The 23,973-nt window shown below is 45.4% G+C and overlaps 1 protein-coding gene across 8 annotated transcripts in view; it reads left to right on the forward strand.

The window, feature by feature from the left end:
- Nucleotides 1-23,684, forward strand: part of LOC117973323 (autism susceptibility gene 2 protein-like) — a 219,343-nt gene extending 195,659 nt beyond the window's left edge. For 3 of the 8 annotated variants that reach the window (XM_059032725.1, XM_059032726.1, XM_034925293.2), the window contains 13 exons: nt 5,694-6,081; nt 7,380-7,648; nt 9,920-10,137; nt 15,047-15,097; nt 15,478-15,576; nt 16,586-16,657; nt 16,883-16,912; nt 17,010-17,081; nt 17,337-17,469; nt 18,510-18,596; nt 19,174-19,257; nt 19,891-20,194; nt 20,953-23,684. In XM_059032725.1, coding sequence (XP_058888708.1) covers nt 5,694-6,081; nt 7,380-7,648; nt 9,920-10,137; nt 15,047-15,097; nt 15,478-15,576; nt 16,586-16,657; nt 16,883-16,912; nt 17,010-17,081; nt 17,337-17,469; nt 18,510-18,596; nt 19,174-19,257; nt 19,891-20,194; nt 20,953-22,186 — 3,041 coding nt within the window. In that variant the 3' untranslated portion in view covers nt 22,187-23,684. Of the gene's footprint in view, nt 1-5,693; nt 6,082-7,379; nt 7,649-9,635; nt 9,797-9,919; nt 10,138-15,046; nt 15,098-15,477; nt 15,577-16,585; nt 16,658-16,882; nt 16,913-17,009; nt 17,082-17,336; nt 17,470-18,509; nt 18,597-19,173; nt 19,258-19,890; nt 20,195-20,952 lie in introns of all 8 variants that reach the window. The other 5 variants (XM_059032724.1, XM_034925294.2, XM_034925296.2 and 2 more) reach the window with 5 other exon arrangements.
- The last annotated feature ends 289 nt before the right edge of the window (nt 23,685-23,973 follow it).

Consider the following 23,973-nt stretch of genomic DNA (forward strand, 5'->3'; position numbering starts at 1 on the left):
TGGGTAGGGTGTTCAGCTCTGGGACCTGTGTTTATGTTCTAATTGGAGCAGTTAATACATTTCCTCTTGATTTGTAGTGAAGAATCAATAGCAGCTTCCCTTCCCCGGAGTCGCAGCTGTGATCTCATTATCCCTGTGCACTGAGCTTATTCTAAACAGCCGGGTTGCGTTCTGTCACATGTCTGCACTTGCTGCACTGCCATGCTATAGTATTTACATTTCTGCCTGTAATATATTACGTGTCATCTTTATCATCACAATTGTGCTTCCAGCACAAATATGCTTTTTTCAGCTACAGAAGTAGTTCTGTTTTTCCGTGTGTGTGGGTGTGTGTGTGTACATACATGTATTGCAGCTGATTGTTACAGGCGTGTGCATGTGGGTGTGCTGCAGCCACGTCTCATGTTCTCAAGTTAACGAAGTGGAGCAGCAGAGTTTATTGAAAGTGGCGTGTGTTGTCTCCAGTCATGGAGCTAATTGTTGAGCAGCGTCCTCTCCAGTAATCGATAGAGACAGCTGCTGCCATGCTGTTAAGGCTCTTCCTAGTCCGATGGAGGAGCTAGTCATGCTAATGAATGGAATGACAAGGCTGCTACACAGTACAGGCTGCTGATAATAAGCAGGCATAGTCTGTGGAAATCTCTAAGGCTTAACAGATCTGCCGGGCACAGCCCCGGACTTGCTGCGTGCATTGCATTGCATTTCAGAACTAACCTTCACCCCTTGTAACAAGAGGAGGGGAGGCTCTGAAAATCCACCTGCCACTGTGAAGCATTGTGCCCAGACAGGTTTTAATTCTATTAGTCCTGTATAAGCTCCCCGATTCACGGTTTGTGAAAAGAAGGAACAATACGTACGTGCCACACTGGGGACAAACAGCCTGAGAGCTGCCGAACACAGCCATGACTGCTACAGCACATTCCACATGTCTAAAGGACCAGCCTGTGCCAAGAGAGCCCTCATGATGCCTGCACCGCTCCCCCTGATTCCCTCTCTCTCAGGGAACCCTCATGATGCCTGCACCGCTCCCCCTGATTCCCTCTCTCTCAGGGAACCCTCATGATGCCTGCATCGCTCCCCCTGATTCCCTCTCTCTCAGGGAACCCTCATGATGCCTGCACCGCTCCCCCTGATTCCCTCTCTCTCAGGGAACCCTCATGATGCCTGCACCGCTCCCCCTGATTCCCTCTCTCTCAGGGAACCCTCATGATGCCTGCACCGCTCCCCCTGATTCCCTCTCTCAGGGAACCCTCATGATGCCTGCACCGCTCCCCCTGATTCCCTCTCTCTCAGGGAACCCTCATGATGCCTGCACCGCTCCCCCTGATTCCCTCTCTCTCAGGGAACCCTCATGATGCCTGCACCGCTCCCCCTGCAGGCATCATGAGGGTTCCCTGAGAGAGAGGTGGGGGGGGGGGATGTGGGGGAGCATGTGCCTATAATTCTTTTACACAGGTGGTTAAAATTTGCATAGAGTCAGACTGCAATGCTGGAGGCCCTTTGGGGGAATTAAAAAATCTAATCCGACAGTAAATCTAATCCGACAGTAAATTTGCTGAGCGAAACGCCACTGCACAGCGGAGCGGTTCAGTAAACTATAATCATACGTTATTCTGCGTGGATTTCTTTTCTTGCGATTTCAGGTTTGCAGATTACTGATCATGTGATCATTTTGCAAGAAGTTTTTTTGATTTTAAAAATGCTTTACATCTTGCACTTAAGGTGCAGCGGCTCCGAAATTCAGACGATACATTCGTTCAGTTTACTTCAGTGTCAATTGCTGCTCGTAGGGCAATAGAAAGCCTGCTTTTAGAAATGCATCGTGAATCTTTGCCTCCCAGAAGCTTTCTGCCTGTCTTGTTTCCCATCATCCCTTGTTCCAGGGCAGGCCCTGCTCTCCAGCTGCTGAGGGGTGACCCTGTGCTATAAATCAGGTCAGAGCTGAAGAATATTAAACACTAGAGCTTCGTGAAGGAGCGATTGGAGTGCTGAGGGGTCACGCAGGTCACCACTAGAACATCAGTCAGCCTTAAAAAGTGTGTCACGGCCCCCGATTTGCAGATCACTTCTCTGTGGTCTTCACCTGCCATCTCCAGAAACCTTATCCATGCCATCTTGCTGTGCAGAGCATACAGACTGCAGTCTCCCTGTCAGCAGCTGGCTCATGCACCAGCCCTGACTCGGAGTTTCATAATGATTATCCTTTTGCTTCAATCACTCTCAAAATTCCTCAGTCTTTTAAAGAATGACCTTGAAGCTACAGTGTCTCTCAATCGTGTTCATTTTTACAGCAAGTGTTTCTGTACAGTGTACTCCTCCATAGATGAGCCATCCATGCAGTCTATGTCAGAAAACGGACCTGGTAGCAATTTAGATTACAGGGTATACATAACTATGTAGTTACATGGTTTGCTCTTATTAGGACTGAAGTTATTGTATTTTGTATCTTGCTCTTAATTGTACTTTGTTTTTTTTGTATACAACTGTAAGTCACCCTGGGTAAGGGTGTCTGCTAAGAAATATAATAATAATAATAATAATAATAAATAATAATAATAATAATAATAATAATAATAACTAGGTAACTACCTGTGATCCATGCATGGTAACTACTGGTTTATGTGCTGCTACCATGGAATTACACCAGGTAACAGCTTTTTGTTCAGATGGTCATTCCTATGTAATTACACTGGACCATATAAGAGCAGGAACTAATATCAGTTACCTAGTTAAAATGCACAATTATTAAAACTAATTAAGTTTTTTAATAATGGAAACATACTTTCCTCTCAACACCCCCATCCCCCTCCAGCCTCATCCCCACTGGACAGATATTTTAATGAGGGAGGATTGTGACAGAGTCACTAAGGTTAGCTAGCATGGCTCCTCAACCCCATTAAATCCTATTAAAATCATCATCAGACTAGCCTGCACCTCATTGTATCATGCCAGTTTACTTACCTCCTGAGGACGGCGGTCTAATGAGTGCTGGAGTGTGTCTCCCTTCAGCAGAATCATTTCACCCTCTGCTGTGAACAGCAGGATAATATGGGTTTCATTCTGTAACAACGCAAGAAAATTGTGTCCTATAGAAATCAGTGCAAGAGTACACTGCTGAAAGACTTAAAAGGCCTGTGAGCAAAACTGGGAGCCTACCCTTCGTATTGTTTAAATTGTGTTTATTGAGAGAAGTACATTGCTTCTATATACAGGCATGTGAACATAATTGGCTAAAAACAAATCTTCTTTTAAGTAATATTGTTCTTTTAAGCAGTACTGTATACCAATTCCTACAAACGAAAGCGTGAACACAAACGACTGGAATGGGATCGCTTCCTTCACCCCATAATTACACGGAGCAAACAGCCCTGTTTTGTTCTGGCTCTGAGGCATGACTTTGACTGCCTTCTTGTCCACTGCTGGCACACAAACCACAAGAAAACAAACACAAATGTGTGCAGACGCTATGAATCACCTGCGAGAATATCGAGGGTCAGGTTTTGGCTTGAGCAGGCTGTTTGACTGGGATGGAATTAGACACACATATTGTATAATATAACGTTGAGGAAGGTCCCTGAGTTATTTATTGCACAACCAAACCTAATTTTACTGGGAAAGTTACAGAAATGATCCTGCATGTTCAAGCCCCCCTACCCTCCTCATGTTAACATACACAGCCCTTAAAGGTTGAAATGTGCCTGTGTTGTGTAGCACATGCCCAGCAGACTGGCTTCCAGGGAAACCTCTCTGCCAGGCATGATTTAGATGAGAGCTTTCTCTCTTCCATTAGAATTAGTCCATTTTGGAAACCCTGCAAGTCACACACACATTTGAATAGGCCAGTATTCCCTTACCCATCTTCTGCAGGGTCGGTGGGGATTTCAAGCTGTCCTTGTAAGCATTATTTGTAGCTTGTTACCTAGTTGCAAATTCCATGAAGAGTTTTGCGTTCAGCTCTCGCTGGTTTGAAGCGAGCCCGTTAATTAGGGCTCCATTAAGCCGCCTGGAACCCGGGTTGTGTTAAGTGTGCAGATTAGAGCCGTGCCTTTCTCTCTGTTCTGAAGACTCAGAGCTATTACCAGACTGGCAAGCCCAGCCAATTGCACGGCTTCCAGAAGGGGTGTGCTGATTACTCACAATCAGCATGGCTTTTAATTCAAGCGGATAATCCGTTTGGCAATAGTAAGAACCAGTGTGAGCCTTTGTAAGTCTATTTCTGGGCCGGGAATGTTAAGAATGTGGGATTTTCTCAATGAGACGCTCCGTCGTTGATCAAGTGCGCTGATTGGAGACGTACAGATTGGATTTTAGCAATGCGTCCATTACCGTTAATCTGTTAATGTTTTTTTTTATTTTTACTGCCAATACACAAGTAACACACCTGGGATCAATACAGTAGCACTTGCTGGTACAAGAGTCCTTTGTAACTGATATCCAGTGGCAGTGCAGCGGCATTACAGTGGGAATGCAATGTTTCTTTTTTTAACTCATGGACAATTGAAGCACAAGGGGAGCTACGATGGTATGCGCTGTGTATACATATAAAATAGTACCCACAGTGGTAACGTTTTCATATTTTGTACTGTACACATTTCATTCCAGTGCCATCTTACAGTGGACAAAAAAACAATACGTTTTATTTTGTATATTTTACCTCGAGTGCTGGGTTTGATTCATTCTTGGTTCAATCATCTGATTCTTATGAGCTACTTGGTTTCCAGACTTTTCCCATTTGCAGGAGTCATGGGACAATCGCGTAATCGGGTTATTCACAGGAGACACAGCGTTTGGAGCTCCAAAGAGTTCCAAAAATGCAGTGAAAAGCCGCGCATTCAAGGGAAGATTTACTAAATGACTGCATGTACATTGACTTTTTAGAGAAGTTTGAAGGAGAGAAAATCTGGTTTCATGCTCAACCTGGTGCTCGGAACCAATGACAAGATAGGAGGGAGGGGGGGGGGGGGGCGGCCGGTGAAGAGAGACGCGATAAGAGGCCATGATCTCTCTTCACAGCACAATTGAAACATAATTATTTCATGCCAGATTGTGTGCTCTACAAAGCCCTGAATAGAAAAGGCATTTAACTTTTAATTAGGTATGATTTATTAAAACTGACTGGATCGCCCCGAGAAATTGGATCAGCTGATTACAGTCAAACGTGCTCGAGGCAAAGGTTTGGGGTAAAGTGCTCAGGGCTCAGCCTGGATCATATAAAAAACAGGCACTGGGTACTACAGGGGAGCTCCCAGCTAGCCCAGCGTCTCTAAACACAGCTCAGCCCTGGGCTCCATGACCTTTGATTCTGCATTGGGACCCAGTTCAGCAGGATCAGATGTTATCATTTGAAAATGTTTTGCTGTGAGATTCTGCTTCAAACGATGCTTCAGGGGAAATAACATCACAAGAAGTCAACCTCTTATACTATGTAGAATTGGAGAGATCCTGTAGAGCAGTGTGTTAAGGGGGTACATTTCTATCAGTCTGTATCAGTGTAGGGTGTTTACTGAACCCCACAACAGAGGTAATTTAATGTGGCCCCACAGTCCTGGATGGTGTCCTTGAGCTCCTGCACCTTACCATGCAGAGAGATCATCTCCTGCAATACATCTCCCTGTTCTGGGACTTATGAAACACTTGTCATCTTGCAAACATCTTGAATTTTTTTTTTCCTTTTTTTTTCTTTCCATTTGCAGGTCTGAACTCGAATGAAAATCTTGAATCGAAGATATCAAGCTCGACCAAAGTCTCTGGGCTCCAGCGTAGCCAGGAGCAGAGCACAGAGGTTCCCTTTGTGCCTCCTGCGCCCAGCCCCATCCCCGCCTCCCCTCCCGCTGCATCCTCACTGCCCACTGCTGCTGCCGCCAGCACTGCGGCTCCCCCGCCCAGCACCAGAGTCCGCAGCCCACCTCCGCCTGTGAAGAAGGCAGCAGCCGTCCGACTGCCAACCCCATCCCCGCTGCCCGCCCAATCACAACCTCAGACAGAGCTCCGAGCTCCGCCCCCTCAGGTCCACGCCCCGCCCATATTCAACCACCAAGTGCATCACCAGCTGCAACATTACAACAGTCTTAATAATATCAGGTGAGAGCGGTAGCAGTTTGGTGATTTTGTTGTTTTTTTTCCTCTTTTGAAAAATCTGTCGATTTTTATGGAATTGGTGGTCAGGATATCCAGATCCAAAGAATAAACTGAAGAGAGAGATAATACTGTCAAAGACTGAACTGGAAAGTTTGTTTAGTCATTTTTGTTTTTTAGAATGTTTTTGTAGCAGTAAAAAATATTCCCTGAAGTAGAACAGCCAAAGGGAATGATCTGGGTTAGAGCCACAGCTCATTTAAATGAGCCACCTGAGGGTCGTCAATAAAAATCACAGGTGTGGCCATTCCCCAATTAGGGAATTGACCCTTAACCTTTTATTTTGGCCCTCGTTCCCTGTGTATTTGTTTTGTTTAATAAATGTGCACTCTAGTGCTTAAACTGCAGCTTCCTTGTCTCTGAGTCTCTTTCCTGCCAACTAACATCTGGGCCCACAGCGCTATCCTGTCACAGCTGGTGTGAGAAGTGGGATGTCCCTCGACCTGCTGAGTCAAGACAGGATAGCGCTGTGGGCCCAGGAAAGAGACTCGGAGACAAGGAAGCTGCAGTTTAAGCACTAGCGTGCACATTTATTAAACAAAACAACAAATAAACAGGAACAAATAAACAGGCATGAGGGTCAAAATAAAAGGCTAAACAAAACAATACAATCAGTGCTTGTAGGCTGGGCTTTCGCCTTCACTCCAGATTCCATGAACACAGGACCAAACTCCCCCACCAGACAAGGATTTCTCCTTCCCTTTCATACATGTGGCCACTCCCCAGTTAGCACTCAATTGCCTAATTGGGGAATGGCCACACCTGTGATTGCTGGCAGGGACAGATTTAACCCCGTCCCTGCCAACCTTACATTCCCACACACACTATTTACAGCAGCAGGGCTTCTGCCCTGACACAGGCTTGACCCCTGAGCCAATCACAAGAGTTGGCCGCATTCCTCTGTCTCCGCCAACAAGGAAAGTCTGTCTTCTAAATCCTATTGACTTTTTCCTCCAACCAGAGTCAAAGGCTCATCTTCAAGAAAAGTTTCAGAAAGAATTTCAAAAGAGTTCTCAGCTGTTGTTGCAGCAGCACACGACTCAAACCTGTTTTAAAGACCGTGCCAGCGGCCATCGTGATAAACAGATCCGGCTGCGTTTGCAAAGTGTTTTCGATTTTTGTCCAGGACTTTCTTGTAAAAGAGACTAAATGGAAAGATCTCCCAACAATTGACCTTTGTATCCAATGATCCTGACAGAGGGAATCCACTAACATTTGTTTCTTTGTTTTTTCTTCTTCAACAGCAGCAGAAGCAGCAGCGCGAGCAGTGCGGCCAGCGCCAGCCTCCCGAAACACCACCTCCCCCCCTCCCCCCATTTCGCTGGCCACCCCTCGTCCAATCCCGCCCTGCCGCTGTCCATTGCCAGCCTCGCTACCTCGCACTATTCGCTGCGACCACCGCCACACCACCATCCGGCCATGTTCGCAACCCCAGCTACACTGCCACCACCTCCAACCTTACCAACAAACAGTCTCGTGGTCCCAGGGCACCCCTCGGGGGCCGGCTTTCCAGGTAGGCTCCGCCTCTGTCGCCCATCCGGGCTTGCACTCTAGACTAGGTGTGTGAGCAGCAAGGCAGTCTGGGAATTGTAGTTCAGAGCCAGTTTTCACTGATGCCAGAAACCAGTTGTTGTCTCTGATGCAGTAACTGCATTTATTTACTGCAGAGCGCTGCCCTTATTTCAAATCAGCAAATCAAATGTGCAAGCAGAAGGTATTATTTCAAAATACCTTCTGCTTGCACAGCAGTCAAATGTTATTAGTAAGGGAAGGAGGAATCTGCATGTATTGTATGCTCCTGCCGAGTAGTTTATTGCCCGCAGTTTTAAAACCCATGTTGCCCTCAGAACTCGCTGATTTAAAATAGCAGTCTGGTTGTGTAATGCTCCTCTGTTGCATTGCACCGAATCCAGTGTAAGCTGGTATTTACACGCTACCTTACAAGTTGCTTACTGTGTGCCAATCTTTGCAGCGCATGTCTGTCCACCATTGCTATGATTACACAGGTAAAGATGTCGTATTTTGTGTCCGTTTATCCACCACACGTGGATTAAGAAGTCCAATGATTTGGGATTGGAGAAAAACCAAGAGTAAAAAGACATGTGTAAATGCTGTTTAGCAGACCAATAATGACATGTTCTCCCAAGCTACAAGCTTAGTGCCATGCAAGTACATTGTACTGACTTGTAAGTCCAGTATAACAGCCTTGCAAAGGTGCACATGAGAAGTGTTTTCATCAGTTTAAGTTAAATGACATTTAAATCGGGGCAACCTCTGCAGTAAAACTCTGTGACTCAACATGGTAAGATTGACTAGTATAAGAAGTTATAGCCACTGTACTATAGCCAGTATTAATATTAAGGTTGTGTTTGTGTGTGTTTCAATCCACACACACACACAGTTAGAATACAGTATACTGTATACCTTGTTTACCTGTTTATACAGTTCAGGTATACTGGTAAAACATCTTCCATGTGGTCTCTGACTGGTATTTATTTACAAATGTACATTGATCTCTTTGCAACGTTGCAATGTTATTTTGACAGTATGAAAAGACAGTCGCTAATGTGTTTGATATGTCATGATGTATGCTATTAACAGAATAGCATATATCATGATGATATGTATGTATGTTTATTTGTACCTGTCAGATTTCAGGGAGATGTCAGAGATTTTTATATTGCTCAGTAATCAGGGCATCATGTAAGTCTCCAATTGCATAGCAGTTCCAGCCATTCCAGGTTTTACTGTGAGTCTTCATGGTTAAAAAGATGCATGGTTGTGTCTAATTAAACTCACTCTAAAAGCAGGAATGGCTCCACTGCTAAGCAATGAAAGTCTTAAAGAGTAAGTGGCAGGGTTCCAAAAAATATAGCGTTACACGTCCCCATGTGTTGCTACAACTGTTTATATAATGTACCTGTCATTTTTCTTTTCATTGTTAACATCCTGACAACTGTTTACACTTCTAACTTTAAACTCTGTTTCAAAGCTCTTTTCAAAATGTCCAGCAATAATGATCCATGATGTGGTACGGAAGAGAAAAGCCAGAGCACTTGTTATGGTTTTTTTCATCGCTCTTTCTGCAGTGATTTAGAGGTCAAATTTCAAACCCCAGTGCACTAGAGCGACAATTTTGAAAAGAGCTTTGAAACAAACTTTTAAAGTTCTAAGTGTAAACAGTTGTCAGGACATTAACAATGACACTTAAAATGACAGGTCCGTTACTTGAACAGTTGTAGCAGCACGTGGGGACGCGTAACGCTATATTTATGGGAACCCCGCCACTTACTCTTAAGTGATGCAATGATCCCTGAAACACGCCCCCTCTCCTTTTCCCAAGCTAAACCTGCCCTGTTGTTTAAGAGAACAGAAATGTCTTCCGCTTCGGGAAAGGACAGGCATGGGCATCAGACAGATTCAAGTATGTAGAAACATTGGGGATAAGAGAGTCGATGTTTTCTGCTGAGATGACTCTTGGTGTTCTCTCTTGTCTTTAGATACCAGCCTGTTGATATCATTCAACCAGCCAATCATGTATTGCCAGCCTCATTCGGGGATTCTGATTGGTACTTTGTCTCAGGCAACTCTCTTACCACCACCAATGAGTCCTCACGCAGAAAACCCTCACAGCATGAGCTGGAGAAACAGAGAATGTCAGGTGAATATTTTTTTCTACTTTATCTCTGTTGTGAAAACTGACTGGCCCCTATGCTTTTTTTTTTCGTGTGTCTCCCCTCCCCCCTTCTTTTTTTTTTTCCCTTCTTGCGCTATTTTCTTGCAGAGCATGGCCTGCTGCGGCAAGAGCTGAACAACCGCTTCCTGGTTCAGAGTTCAGAGCGGAGCGGCGCAGCAACCTCCCTGTCTCTACTGAGAGCTGAGTTTCACCAACACCAGCATACGCACCAGCACCAACACACCCACCGACACACCTTCACGCCCATTCCCGCCAGCATTGCTCCGCCCACTGCACCGCCCGTGCTGCCTACCCCACCCCGAAATGTGAGGATAAGTAGCGCGTCTGCCTCCCGCACTCTCCCCACCACCCCCAAGAGCTCCCACAGCCTCCTTTCACTTCATATACCCGCTGGATAACTTACCCCTCTGTTGGGGTTTTTTTCCAGCTTGAGGGCACACTCAAGTACGGTACTTCCACATTTTCAGACCAGTTTATTGTGTTCTGCTTAATTCTCTGTTGTATCTGCTTAAATTGATTTTTTTTATGATTGATGTTTTTATCATTCATACTAACTATTCCAGAAAAAAAAAAAATGTATTTCCATGAGAAATGTTCAGCCCCTTTTCTGAAGTGAGTTTAAGGTTAAAAAAAATATTATAATAATAATTTCTCCCAGTGTGGCAACTAAAATAACTAAAAATGATCCTAAACAGAATCGGTTTCTGAGAGAACGGAGATTGGAGCTGTTAGAAGATCTCTCCAGCTAGGCTACGGACCACATGCTTTTAGAGAGCCACTCAGAACCTCAATCTTTGTGCTTGGATTCTTATTATAGATTCCCACTGTAAAGAGGTGTGCTGATACTCTGTAAATCCATTCATTAATGTGTTGATTTCAAAACTAGGGAAGCTTTCCTTCCCTCACCTTTACTACAATCGATGGCGATTCCCTTCCACACGGAGTGTTTTAAAAGCCACGTGGGAGTGAATTTCCCTCTCATCCGAGGCGCTGGAGTTTCTACTGCTGTTCCGAGGCCGTGCACCGACAATGATTTTCAAGGCAGCTTTTCTCATTTTTAAATCAACACGTTAGTGAATGGATTTATTGAATACCTGCCCAAGCAATTAAGAGTATGAGGACCAGCACACCCCTAGTGAATACTGTGGAAGTGTTTTTTCTTACCTCTGTGAGTCTCGTCCCGCTTGCACTGTTCCAGTGTTACACCAGGTGCCTATTTGCTGCTGGGTCAGTTTGGGGGATAACTGCTCCACCATGTCAGTGAAAATCCATTCTTGACTTGAAATAAGATGTGCTGGGAGGACCAGCAGCCCAGCTTATACTGATGACATTTTTTGTAACATGTGATTGTCACTGATCAAAAGCCCATCTTTTTTTATTTTTAAAAGTCTAAATCTGTTTGATGTTTCACAGTAGTAGCGTATGCAGGTTTCCCAACCCTAATTAGAGCACAGCTCTCAGGAAAACATTCCAGCCTTTAATCTGGGGGCAATATGAGTTCAGTCTAGAAGTGGTTATTCAGCCATTGTGCAAAATAATGTTTAACCCTGTTTACAAACTGTAGCCCCAAGTGTACAGATGCGTTGGCTCGTGCCTTCATCTGTGCAAACAGAAAATGGATATGCAGTGCATTGCTGCAGCATATTTGATCTTGTGAACAATTTATTGAGTTGATGTTTAAAATGTTAGTGGTTAAGGAAAAAATGTGAGAACGTGCCAATGTGTTGTAGCTCTCATTTGTCTTCTTGCCACTGGAACCTTATAATGATCTTACCCTGCTGTAGTTCATATCCAGCCGTGTATGTTATACATTCTTACCCTGCTGTAGTTCATATCCAGCCGTGTATGTTATACATTCTTACCCTGCTGTAGTTCATATCCAGCCGTGTATGTTATACATTCTTACCCTGCTGTAGTTCATATTGAGCTGTGTATGTTAGACATTCTTACCCTGCTGTAGTTCATATTGAGCCGTGTATGTTAGACATTCTTACCCTGCTGTAGTTCACATTGAGCCGTGTATGTTATACATTCTTACCCTGCTGTAGTTCACATTGAGCCGTGTATGTTATACATTCTTACCCTGCTGTAGTTCATATCCAGCCGTGTATGTTATACATTCTTACCCTGCTGTAGTTCATATCCAGCCGTGTATGTTATACATTCTTACCCTGCTGTAGTTCATATTGAGCTGTGTATGTTAGACATTCTTACCCTGCTGTAGTTCACATTGAGCCGTGTATGTTATACATTCTTACCCTGCTGTAGTTCACATTGAGCCGTGTATGTTATACATTCTTACCCTGCTGTAGTTCATATCCAGCCGTGTATGTTATACATTCTTACCCTGCTGTAGTTCATATTGAGCCGTGTATGTTAGACATTCTTACCCTGCTGTAGTTCACATTGAGCCGTGTATGTTATACATTCCCAGCAATACTGGCTCAAGTCGGCACCCTGTCCTGTAAAGTCAATTTCAAGTAAATATTTTAGGAAACAAACCAGTGAAAAGATTTGCAGCGACGGGGGTACTGAACAGATCTTTGTGATCTTCTCACTTCCTCACTTTCCAGCTCACAGTGTGTGTTCACATGCTGATCGTGTGTGTGTGTGTGTGTGTGTGTGTGTGTTAACATGCTGATCCAGTGTGTGTGTGTTTTCTTCTGTTGATCATGAATGGGAGATGTTGGCACAGCCCAGCTGTGCTCGTGTTTAGTAATTTATGTTATTTCTACTCGGTGACAGCCTTTAGCTAATAGCTATAATTAATGAAATTATGAATCCTCTGTATTTGTTTATAGTTACACACCCCCGAGCAGATGCTTTGCTAAATGGCAGCACATGGAGTTTTGTGTGTGTAAAGGAATATCCTTAATTGTTTAAAGATGAAATATGGTGCTTTAATTATCCAAAGCTGTTTACAATAAACCCCAGACAGAGCTTGTGAATTGTAAAGCCTTATTTTTACAGACAGCAGTAAAGCGGTGTGCAATTGTTTTCTAAACTGTAATATAAAACAAGCAACTCACTTTATGGAGGATATATTGTCTAATGAGCACAGGAGGCGTTTTAGCAGAAAGCACACCCTGTGTTTGATTAGGTGTGATTATCAGGCACACACACGCACGTCGTTCATATGTGTAACATGTGTCATATGGAAAGGCTGCTGAAAGTCCAGTGAGAGAGTGAAGAGCATAATGCACACGTGTATTTTCTATAGACCCACGGTTTATTCATTGAAATCTACAGTCTGCCACATTTAGGATCTGCCAGGTCAGCACTGGAAGTAGTTTCCACTTCATCTGTCCTTTCAGGCTGGTATTCTAGATATGCTGCTCTATATCCTGTTTTTGTCTTTATGATTCAAGTGGTTGATATACTGTACATTCTTCCTAAAGGGCGTAGGGCTGGAATTCCATGCATCGTCAGATTCTTTACATGCTTCTCGCAGTCTCGTTGTCTGTTTCAGTGCAGGGCTGCCTCCTCTCATATTAGAGAAGTTATTGATGAGGCAAATGTTGTTGGAAGCATTGATCTGTTTTAAATTGTTGACCATTTGCCATCCATAACTGCTGCCACTGAGTTTTATGATTGTAATTGCAGCATTGAGGTGCACAGCAAGACCTGTTTAAAACCAATTATGAACCAAACAGCGCTCGATTTCCCCAGCGACTGGTTTAGAGAAAAGTAGAAGGCTGTTTCCTAAAGCTATTAGAAATATTGTCATCCATTATATATCCGTTTTACAGATGTATTTCCATGAGATAAAACTACATTATAGGTACGTGTTAGAAGCCCATTTGGGTGCTGGACAGGGCACAGCATTTTCTTCAAAGAAAAGATCTGTCAGAATTTTTGGGATGAATAAAAATGAAATTGAAGGAAAGTGCTTGCTTTGGCTAGAGCTGCCTGGATTTCCTCCAGGGTAAACCGTGTTATCAGCTCACAGGTCTTCTCTAGAGCTGCCTGGATTTCCTCCAGGGTAAGCCGTGTTATCAGCTCACAGGTCTTCTCTAGAGCTGCCTGGATTTCCTCCAGGGTAAACCGTGTTATCAGCTCACAGGTCTTCTCTAGAGCTGCCTGGATTTCCTCCAGGGTAAACCGTGTTATCAGCTCACAGGTCTTCTCTAGAGCTGCCTGGATTTCCTCCAGGGTAAACCGTGTTATCAGCTCACAGGTCTTCTCTAGAGCTGCCTGGATTTCCTCCAGGGTAAACCGTGTTATCAGCTCACAGGTCTTCTCTAGAGCTGCCTGGATTTCCTCCAGGGTAAACCGTGTTATCAGCTCACAGGTCTTCTCTAGAGCTGCCTGGATTTCCTCCAGGGTAAACCGTGTTATCAGCTCACAGGTCTTCTCTAGAGCTGCCTGGATTTCCTCCAGGGTAAACCGTGTTATCAGCTCACAGGTCTTCTCTAGAGCTGCCTGGATTTCCTTCAGGGTAAACCGTGTTATCAGCTCACAGGTCTTCTCTAGAGAGTCCTGGATTTCCTTCAGGGTAAACCGTGTTATCAGCTCACAGGTCTTCTCTAGAGCTGCCTGGATTTCCTCCAGGGTAAACCGTGTTCTCAGCTCACAGGTCTTGCCATGTTCTTTCCATTTCAATCTATCAAGCCATCGACGTGATCTTAAATAGAAATATTGACTCTGATAGTGTGATGGTAAAGGTTAACTAGACATACAGCGGCTCTGCACAAGGTAATCCACAAGACCTCCTGGCCTCTCAATTCGAATGTATTGAACTGCAGGCTGTCGGAATGCTCTGTCTGGGTTATTGCGTTTTCACAGCCTTTCTGTACTGGAGCATCTCAAAGAGATGGCACAGTCAGAACAGGCTCAGTGTTTCCCTGTAGTACTTGTACCTGAAATGTAAAATGTAAAACCTTGCTTTGCTGATGTTAATGGTCAATTCAAATTGTGCTGCTAATGGTTTCTTTAATGTGTACAATACTAATGCAAGTTTACTGTTCAACATCTGTATGAAGTGATTGATGCTTTCTCTTTTTTAATAATACTTTTCCTTGCAGATGTCACCTCGTTGATGCAGATGAAGCCCGGTGGCTAGCATTCAGAATCCGCTTGCTTGCTGTGAATATGTTTGCTCACTAATACTATGATCCTCAGACACCCAGAAACTAGTAGACATCAAAGTTAGAGATGTCAGTTCTGAAGAACAACATCAATGATGATTCTTCTTCTTCTTCTTTTCTCTTTCAGTTCGATAAGTACGCTCCCAAACTAGACAACCCATTCCTGCGGCACTCGAGTGTAAGTGACCCCCGTGTCTGTGTATGAACTGTGTGTCGTTGTGTATTAACTGTGTGTGATACGTGTATTAACTGTGTGGTTGTGTATTAACTGTGTGTGGTTGTGTGTTAACTGTGTGTGATTGTGTATTAACTGTGTGGTTGTGTATTAACTGTGTGTGGTTGTGTATTAACTGTGTGTGATTGTGTGTTAACTGTGTGTGATTGTGTGTTAACTGTGTGGTTGTGTATTAACTGTGTGGTTGTGTATTAACTGTGTGTGATTGTGTCGGCTGCACCTTGCTTGAAGCTGGAACTTCCAATGCTGGGTGCTGTTGATTGGCTGAGTGCTGTGGGTGTGTTCCCTGATCTAATGGCTTCCTCTGCTCTTGTTCTTTGTAGTTCTACCCATCGTACCCGCAAACCATGTCCGGAATGCCTCCCCTGCTCCCCCATACAGGTCCTTTCAGCTCTCCCCACGGAGCCTTCCAGCCTTCCAAGGTCAGCATTGCAGTCTCCACACCACGCTGCAAACACACTCAACGTGTTCCTAACAGCACAGTCCTTATGTAGAGGGGCAGGAGGCTTTTACAATGTCCTGTAAGCAGGTAACCAGGCAACAGGCACAGTGTCAATTCAGGAAGGATGATTTCAATCTAACTGGTAAACCGCCGCACATCCAGCAGCTTGGAGTGATTGTGACAGCAAAACCGCTGCGGAAAAACTGAAGCCGTAGTTTGTTGGCTGCTTATTGGTTGGTTGTAGTTTTCTGCTAATTGCAAATTTAAAAATGTAAGGTTTTTATGCTGTGGATCATAGTGTGGTAGAAAATGTCATCTGTTTGTTGCTCTAGAAATATAGTGCTTGCTGTGATTCTTGCATTTGAGTCAAGCTTCTGCATGCTGTGTACCAATTCCCTGAAGAACATCCGACAGATAAAAAGGCCACACTGTCATACTGAACCTGCAGCACTCAGTGTGAGGAGGAGAATGCCTGTTAGCATTACTGCTGCTGGAGAAGATAGAATTACAAAGGGTTCTGTTTAAAAGCAGGCTAATTGTATTTCAGCCAAAAATAAACCTGGTGTATAAATTGGTTTGGAAATACTGCACAGTGTCCACCAGGCAAATTGTTAATGCTAAGCTAGCCTTGCCTTAATCTGATAGACAGTGTTCTTGAGATAAGGAGACTTGCTATTGAACTGCGGCAAACAAACCCTGGCAGGCTCCCAGTGATCCTGACCCTGTGTAAGCCAGGAATCAAACCTGGTCTAAATCCATTGCACTTAGTGAGAGACGGGGAGCTATATTCATAACAACTAAATCCCTTCGTCGTTCTGTTTGGTGCACTGCAGGTAGCGATGTAGTTCGGTCATGTGTTGCGATATGCAGCTGTATTACAGTAAGATATGTAGAATTTAATATAACCACGATTCATCAATGCACAATGAATCGCTGCACTCCTATAAGTGGGCAGACTTTTGTTCATAGCTCTCCTTTCTTTCCGACAGGCCTCGAACCCTCTGGATGTAGCGGGTCGACCGGGCGGTGTGCCCCACACACTCCTGCAGAAAGACCCACGGGTAAGCCACTGACAGGAAACCCCTGCTTCCACTTTGCTAAGAATAAGCTGGCACAGCAATCACACTTAGTGTTTTTCTTTTCACCATGTCTGCATGTGTGATATTTGAGGCTATATAGAGATAGGTGACTTGAAGAGAAACTTGAACCAACCACTTAGCAGTTTGTAGAGCTTATGTACAGTTAGCGTTTCCTCAGTGATGATTTGGTTTCTTTCCTCCGGATAGGTATCGGATCCCTACAGAACACCTGTCAGAGTAAGCATTTTTGTTTTTAGTACGTTTTCTTTTTCTCCTCTTCTTTTTGTATGTTGTTTTTTTCTACTCGCTTACATTCTGCTTGCATCTCTTGCAGAAACCTGGTAAATGGTGCGCTGTTCACGTGCAAATCGCCTGGCAAATCTATCACCACCAGCAGAAAATGAAGGTAACGACCTTTGTGCTCTTGTTCTAAATGAAGGGGAGGGTGTCGGCTTGCATTTGAACCCTAATGAACCCCTGCTAACATTAGTGTAGCCCGGGCACTCCTCCCGGGAACTCCTCTCGCTGCACTGCAGATTTGTCAGTAGCTGCAGCTCATGGTGTCGCTTACAGCTGCTTTCACACATTAAGATTGCTGGTGTGGGCTGTATGAGGGGGCTTTCATCTGATCATGTTTCGTTTCTCTTCTCCGTGTGAACAGCAAATGCAGGTGGAACCTCACAAACTGGACATGAACGGGAAGCTGGACCTGTTCAGCCGGCCCCCAGCCCCAGGCGTCTTCCCAGGGTTCCCCTATCCCCACGACCTGGCCAGACCCCTCTTCTCCTCCACAGGTGAGGAAGCCTTTCACACCGTTAGTCCTCGGGAATGTGGGGACTGCAGCGGCAGGGTGCCGCAGTGTAGAGCAGGTTTCTACTTTCTTCCAGTGCTCCGCTCAAGCAGGTTTTACAACATGATGTTGGCAGAGAAGTCGATTTGTGCAAAGTCTCTTAAGTGCAATTGTGTATTTGAACCCCTGTGGATTGTTTCTCGTGGTCTGTGACAGACAGCCTCTCAGAACCCTGCACCAGCTGCTGTTCAGCCTGTCATTCAATTCCTGGAGCTCAAACACAGGCTCTGGGGTCGGAGGTTAGTGAGAGAGATCAAAGGGGGGCATTGCTTTGCAAACCAGTACACCTCCCAAGAGGGTTGATTCCTCTTCTTGCTCCATTTTTGGAAACCAGTATAGAATTAGAGAGCCCTTATTAGGAATTTGACCTCTGGGGCTTCGAAGAGCACCTCCTCCATTCACAAGCAGCCCCGACAGCCTCTCGATAACCCATTCTCAGGGGGCTTAGATCTGCTGACTGTCTTCATTAGTAGCTGTGCTTTCCTGGCCCAGCTGTCCTGATGAAGCATGGAGGGCTGTCTGCCAGGTGCTGAGTATGTTAGCAGCCTGCTGTCTCCGGAGGAGCCCCCTTATCAGCCTGGAGCTGCACAAGCCTTAGTCAGCCATCTCCTTCCAAAACCACCCTCATCTGTTACCTTCCACTCTCAGAGCTTGCACACGACAGACTCCATCAGTCCTGCAGCACTCTGCCTGGTCCTTATGCTAGAGGCACACTGTCCTATTCTCTACTGTAGCCAGTAACCAGCCTTTAATATACATTACATTGGAACTTAGTGTAACATTTTTGTGGTGGTGGCTTGCAGATTACATTCGCATTGGTTCTTCCTTGCAATGTCAGAGGCTCATCCTCCTTGTGAGATACCGGGTCTCCCTGGCACTCCCAGGTGGCTAGTTAGCAGTGTTGATGGATCATTGCCTTCAGTCCGCTCTGGCCCCTTCTCCTTTTCCACTGACTAAGAAAAACTGCCGTTGCTCTTTTTGTAGGAACGGGTCACCCAGCGGCTGCTTCTCCTTATGGACACTCCCCCCACCACAGCAGCTTCCTGCCTACCGGCCACCTGGCAGGTAAGTGTAAGTAACACCAGTGTTCTGTTTTATTTATTACTCTTCTCTTTCTAAATCGGTTCTGTGCTTGCATTGTTAGTATTCCATGCACTCACGGGATGCAAATCTCATCACAAGCAAGGTTCACGCAGCCTGAATTTCACCTGTAATACAAAATGAAATGTCAACAGTGGCTTGATCAAAAGGGGGGCTGTGTTTTGTCCCTCATTAGTTCCTGGTTTGTTTTTGGTACCATCAGGTGTCCTCTGTGAGTCCTGTGGATGCAGTTTGATTATTAGTCCCCAGTTTGAATTCAGAGGGTGTATCTGGTAATAGCAAGCGAGGAGGGAGAAGACCTCTGCAGACGTCCCGGTGTAGTGTGACGGGACATAGAAAGCTGATCGGGATGATGGATGGATCTTTATAGCGTACAAACCCAGGAGAATCTGCTCTTTCTATCCTATAGACCCAGGAGAATCTGCTCTTTAAATCCTACAGACCCAGGATGATCTAGATCTTTCTATCGTACAGACCCAGGATGATCTAGATCTTTCAGTCTGTGGTCTCTTTCACACGGACCCTAATCCTTGCTGGTCTCTTTCAGATCCTTTCAGTCGCTCCAGTAGCTTTGGCAGCCTTGGCAGCCTCGGAACCAGTGCCTTCGGAGGATTAGGCAACCCCTCGATCGGTAAGCGGCTTCTTGTGTCCCACGGCTAAATACAGCAGAGCTCCACTTAGTGCGAAGGAGGGCAGAGAGAGGCAGCGTCTCCCTTAATCTCAGTTAGAAAACCGCAGCTCAGCCAGGTCCTGTTAGACACGGTCACATCCTATTGGACCCTGTCTTCTAAAGAAGTACCAGGAGAGGTGGTTGTGAAGTCCTGTCGGGTCTTTCAAGAAACCAAACCTTTGGCAGGAGTAAGACCTTTACAGTGCTAGGATACAGACGTCACCTGGATGCCGTGCGATTCACTCTTCTCTACAGTGAGGCTGATCGTTCTCCACATTCAGAGTTGTCTGTTTGAAATGCTCTGAACAAAACATTCAAAGGCGTTCTGAAAAATCGTTATACTGCACCGGAGAGTTAAAACTACCAAACAAAGGCAGACCGCACCTGCTGTGGAGTTCTACTGGCAGGTGAAATCTTTACAAAGCCTCTGTCTCACTTACCAGCAATGCTGACCAATCTCATGATTAGGTATGCAGAGGATGTGCACCTTCGCCGTCCCGTCCTGTCTTTCTGTGTGTTTTGTTGATTTTCTCTTTTATTCTTTTGAAGAAGCCCTTGTTCTGATAAATTGAAGTGTCTCTTTGCTTGTTTCAGCTCCCAGCTCTGTTTTTGGACACAAAGAAGGCCACGGCCTACCTGGCTTCAGCAGCCCCCACCACGACACGTGGAACCGCCTCCATCGGGCCCCACCCTCCTTCCCCACCCCGCCCCAGTGGCCAAAGGCAGCCGACGTGGAACGCAGCTCCTCAGTGACCAATCACGACCGGGAGAGGGATAGAGAGCCAGAGAAACGGGACTCCTCCATCGGCAGAGAGGAGAGAGATAAGGACAGGTCAGTATACATGACTGACGCTGGCATGCACAGAAGGGAGTCCCCTCTTTATCAATACAACAGAAGGTACTTATCTCTAATTATTTCATTCCAAGTGCAACTTCTGTTATTAAACTGTGAAATGCAGGGTAATTCATGTCAACACTGTGTCAACGTTTCAATGGTCTCACTCTTTATCTTTGGTTAAATGTTTGTGAAAATGTACCCTACCTAAACCTGCTAACTTAGCAAAGATAAATAACCTACTCTTAGTATGCAGGGTTAAATACTGTACCAATTTCAACCCTAAAAGATGGAAAGTTACTAATCTTTCAAACCTTTTAATACACGCCTTGTTTAGACAACCTTGTCAACACTTTGATTAACAAACAGTTTAAACAGTTTAAGGACTGTTTAAATACGACCAGACTCAGTTCTTTTGTGTGTTCAATTAGGCTTAATTAAAAGAGGATTAAAGAGATCTAGTGACTAGAAAACAAGATTAAGAGACAAAGATACTTCCTGCTGTGTGTGACAGATAGCCAGGACGCTGTTTTGTTTTGTTACTATTTTAATAACCTGGAAAGCAATTGGTATGCTTTGAGTGTCCCCTGTTAAATATTTGTGATGGTCCCAGCAATTGGCTTTTTAAAAACCTCTGACATTTAATACCAGTGTCACTGCTCCCTGGGGATGAACATGGTAGACACCAGCAGGTGGCTGTACAGCAGGTTACTCAGTCACTTCTGGTCTTATTAAACAGGTGTTCTCCAGCAGCAGGTGGTCTTTCACAAAGGTGTGTTCTGTATATCTAAACCACTTTGTTTGTTTGTTTGTGGACACAGGGATTCCCTGGATAAGAACCGCCACTCCAACAGGTCGTCCCCGGCATCCGCCCCGGGCAGCTACCAGATCAGCAGCCTCATCCGCAGCAACAGCCAGACCTCCAGCGACTCCAGCAGGCAGCACAGCAGCAGCACCGAGCGCAGCCGGGAGCCAGAGCGGGAGCTCCTGGAGCGGCAGAGGGAGTCGGCGCTCACGGGAGACATCAAGGTGAAGGAGAGCCGCTCGCCGGGCAAGGAGATGCCCATCCAGGAGATGACCAAGCCGGCCCACCAGCCGCCCTCCCCCTACGGCAAGCCCATCCTGACAGACGCGGGGCTCAAGCTGAAAGACGGGGAGAGGAAAGCGGGGGAGCCGCCCTCGGCGGAGCTGCTCCACAAGGTGAAGAACGACGTGAAGATCAAAGAGGAGAGGAAGGAGGACCAGGAGGTGATGGTGGTGAGCATGGAGCCGCCCCCCTCCCAGCCACCACCCCAGCAGCAGCACCTTCACCATCAGCCCCCACGCTGCACGGAGATGCCTTCCCCTGCCTCTCTCCACGGGGTTCACCTGCCCCACTCCATGCCTCTCTCTATGAGCGGGGTGCACCAAGTCAACAGCCTCAGTGCCCTGGACCGCGCGCGGATGGCCCCCTTCATGGGAATCAACCCCCTGGTTCCCGGGAGAGACCGCGTGCCCCCTCCCGGCTTCACCTGGGACCCCCTCCGCGACCCCCTGAGGGAGGCGTACCGCAACCTGGACCTGCAGAGGCGGATGGACTTCCAGCTGCGGGCGGAGCAGAGCCACCGCTTCCCTGCGATGTTCGAGCCCGAGCGAGGCTACAGGGACCGGGAGCCCCACGAGTACTCCCACCACGAGCACCTGCTGGAGGCGCGGGCGCGGGAGCACGAGCGGCTCCGACAGGCTGAGGAGAGGGAGAGGATGCACCTCCGCGAGGAGCTGGACCGGGCGCGGCTGCACCAGCTTCACCAGTCCCCCATCGAGGGCCACCTGCCCCACATACCACCCTTCATGTCCCCCCTGGGCGGTATGCATTACCACAGACTGAGCCCCTCGGCCGCCCACAACGGAATGCTAAACAGGACCCCACCCACTGCCGCCTTGAGCGCCCCTCCGCCTTTAGTGTCTGCGGGCATCCCCAGACCTGCCTCCCCCCGAAGGACTACCCCCCTCACTGCCTCCGAGCCCAGGGACTACTCCCCGTCACGCAAACCCAAAGAAGTGGAAGCTCGATAGCTTCAACCTAACACACACACGCGCGCACGCACACACACACACGTACAAAACTGACCTTTCCAAATAGAAATGCACTGCTTTTGAAAAAAAAAGAGAGAGAAAGAGAAAAAAACAGAACTGTACATTTGTAAAACCGAAGAAGCACACGACTTGCTTTGTTTTTTTTGGGGGGGGGGAAGGGAGGTCAGGATAGGAGGGGGTTATAAAAAATACAAATACAGTTAATTTTCTGTACCAATTTTTAAATTTGAGATTAATATATTAATCAGATTAGATATTTGTCACGTGCGAGGTGGGATTTTGAAATAACAAGTTTGGATGTTTCTTTTTCTCTTCCCTTGTGACAAAGTTGTTTTTATGGATTTGTATATATATTATTTTTATTTCCTTTTTGACCAGATTAAGTCCATTAGTTAGAAGATCTTCAGTCTCCTTGTTTGTATTATTTATCACAGGTGACTGTGAAACGCTGAGCTGCAGGCCCACATTTATTTTTTACTGTGTCTGTTACCTGAAAAATACTCAGAAATGACAATGTACAAAGTTACATTACAGGATTTTATTTTTGCCTTAAAGATTACGAGGTCTTTTGTTTGAGTTCTGTATAAAAAATATTGTAAAGAATATTCTGTTGATATTCCTTGGGGGTGGAAAAATATGTGTAAATTGAATAGGCTTTTTAAATGTTTATAGAAAAAAAAAAAAAAAAACAGAACCCCTACTTCTTACCAAGTTCTGATTACCATGGTTACAGACGGACATCATGTTGGAAACTCAATGACAGAGGAGCCCCCCTGTGTGTTTTAATCTTCGATCTATGCAAAGAGCTGTTGGGGACGGGCCCATGTGGAACAGCGGGTGGAATGGAAAGCATTGGAGAGATACAAAGACTGGCAGAAACATGGATTCATGGGATTTATTTTTTGTTATGAAAAAAGACCAGACTACAAATATATACCTGAAATGAACATCCTTGTAGCCCCAGAAAGTGAGGCGAGGGGGGGGGGGGGGGGAGGGAGAAGACACTGTTTGATCGGGCGGCAGTGGACTCTGTCTGTCGACCTTGTGCTGTTGTGCGGTGTTTTTCTTAGACTCTTGTATACGAAACAAGTAGAGTTTTAGGTGTGCAGAAAAAAAAAAAATGAAATAAAAGTTGGGATCTCACATCTATGGTAAAGTGAAGTCCATGAACAGATGTTTTGTTTTGGTATGAAGTACCTTTGGTGTGGGTTTTATTCCGTTTTGTGGGGGTGATTCATCTGGAAATCACAAACATGAAGCATGCAGCCTATATACAACGGTCTTTGATATAAAGTGTGTGTAAATACGATCGGCCCAGAAGATCTTGTAATTCTGGCCAGGCTTTCCCTTTAGGAAGTGTTTTTGAAGGTGTTGACGATTATTAACCTGGAATAACAGTTTATTCCAGTAACGTTTCAGACGACACGTTACTAGTGTACATTTTCATGTCGGGTAATAAAAAAGGAATTGCAAGTTTTCTTATGTCTTAGTTACATGTTCTTCTAACCCTGTGTTGCAATAACCTGCTTTTATTAATAATGGTGCAATGTTCTTTATAACACCCTTTATAACACATCAGGTGATGCGTTCGAATTGGTGGAGAACAGAAACACCTCAAGGTATCCATAATACAGGATGGGTTACCATGGAAACGGAACGTGTACATTAAAAAAAAAAAAAAAAAATCCATACATACAGGAGCTCAGGAGTTTATATTTGCAGTGTATCATTTTGTGTAGACTTGTTAAGAATTTATAAAAAAAAAA

This window comes from Acipenser ruthenus, chromosome 11 (genome assembly GCF_902713425.1).
Source record: "Acipenser ruthenus chromosome 11, fAciRut3.2 maternal haplotype, whole genome shotgun sequence".
In the NCBI taxonomy this organism is placed as follows: domain Eukaryota; kingdom Metazoa; phylum Chordata; class Actinopteri; order Acipenseriformes; family Acipenseridae; genus Acipenser; species Acipenser ruthenus.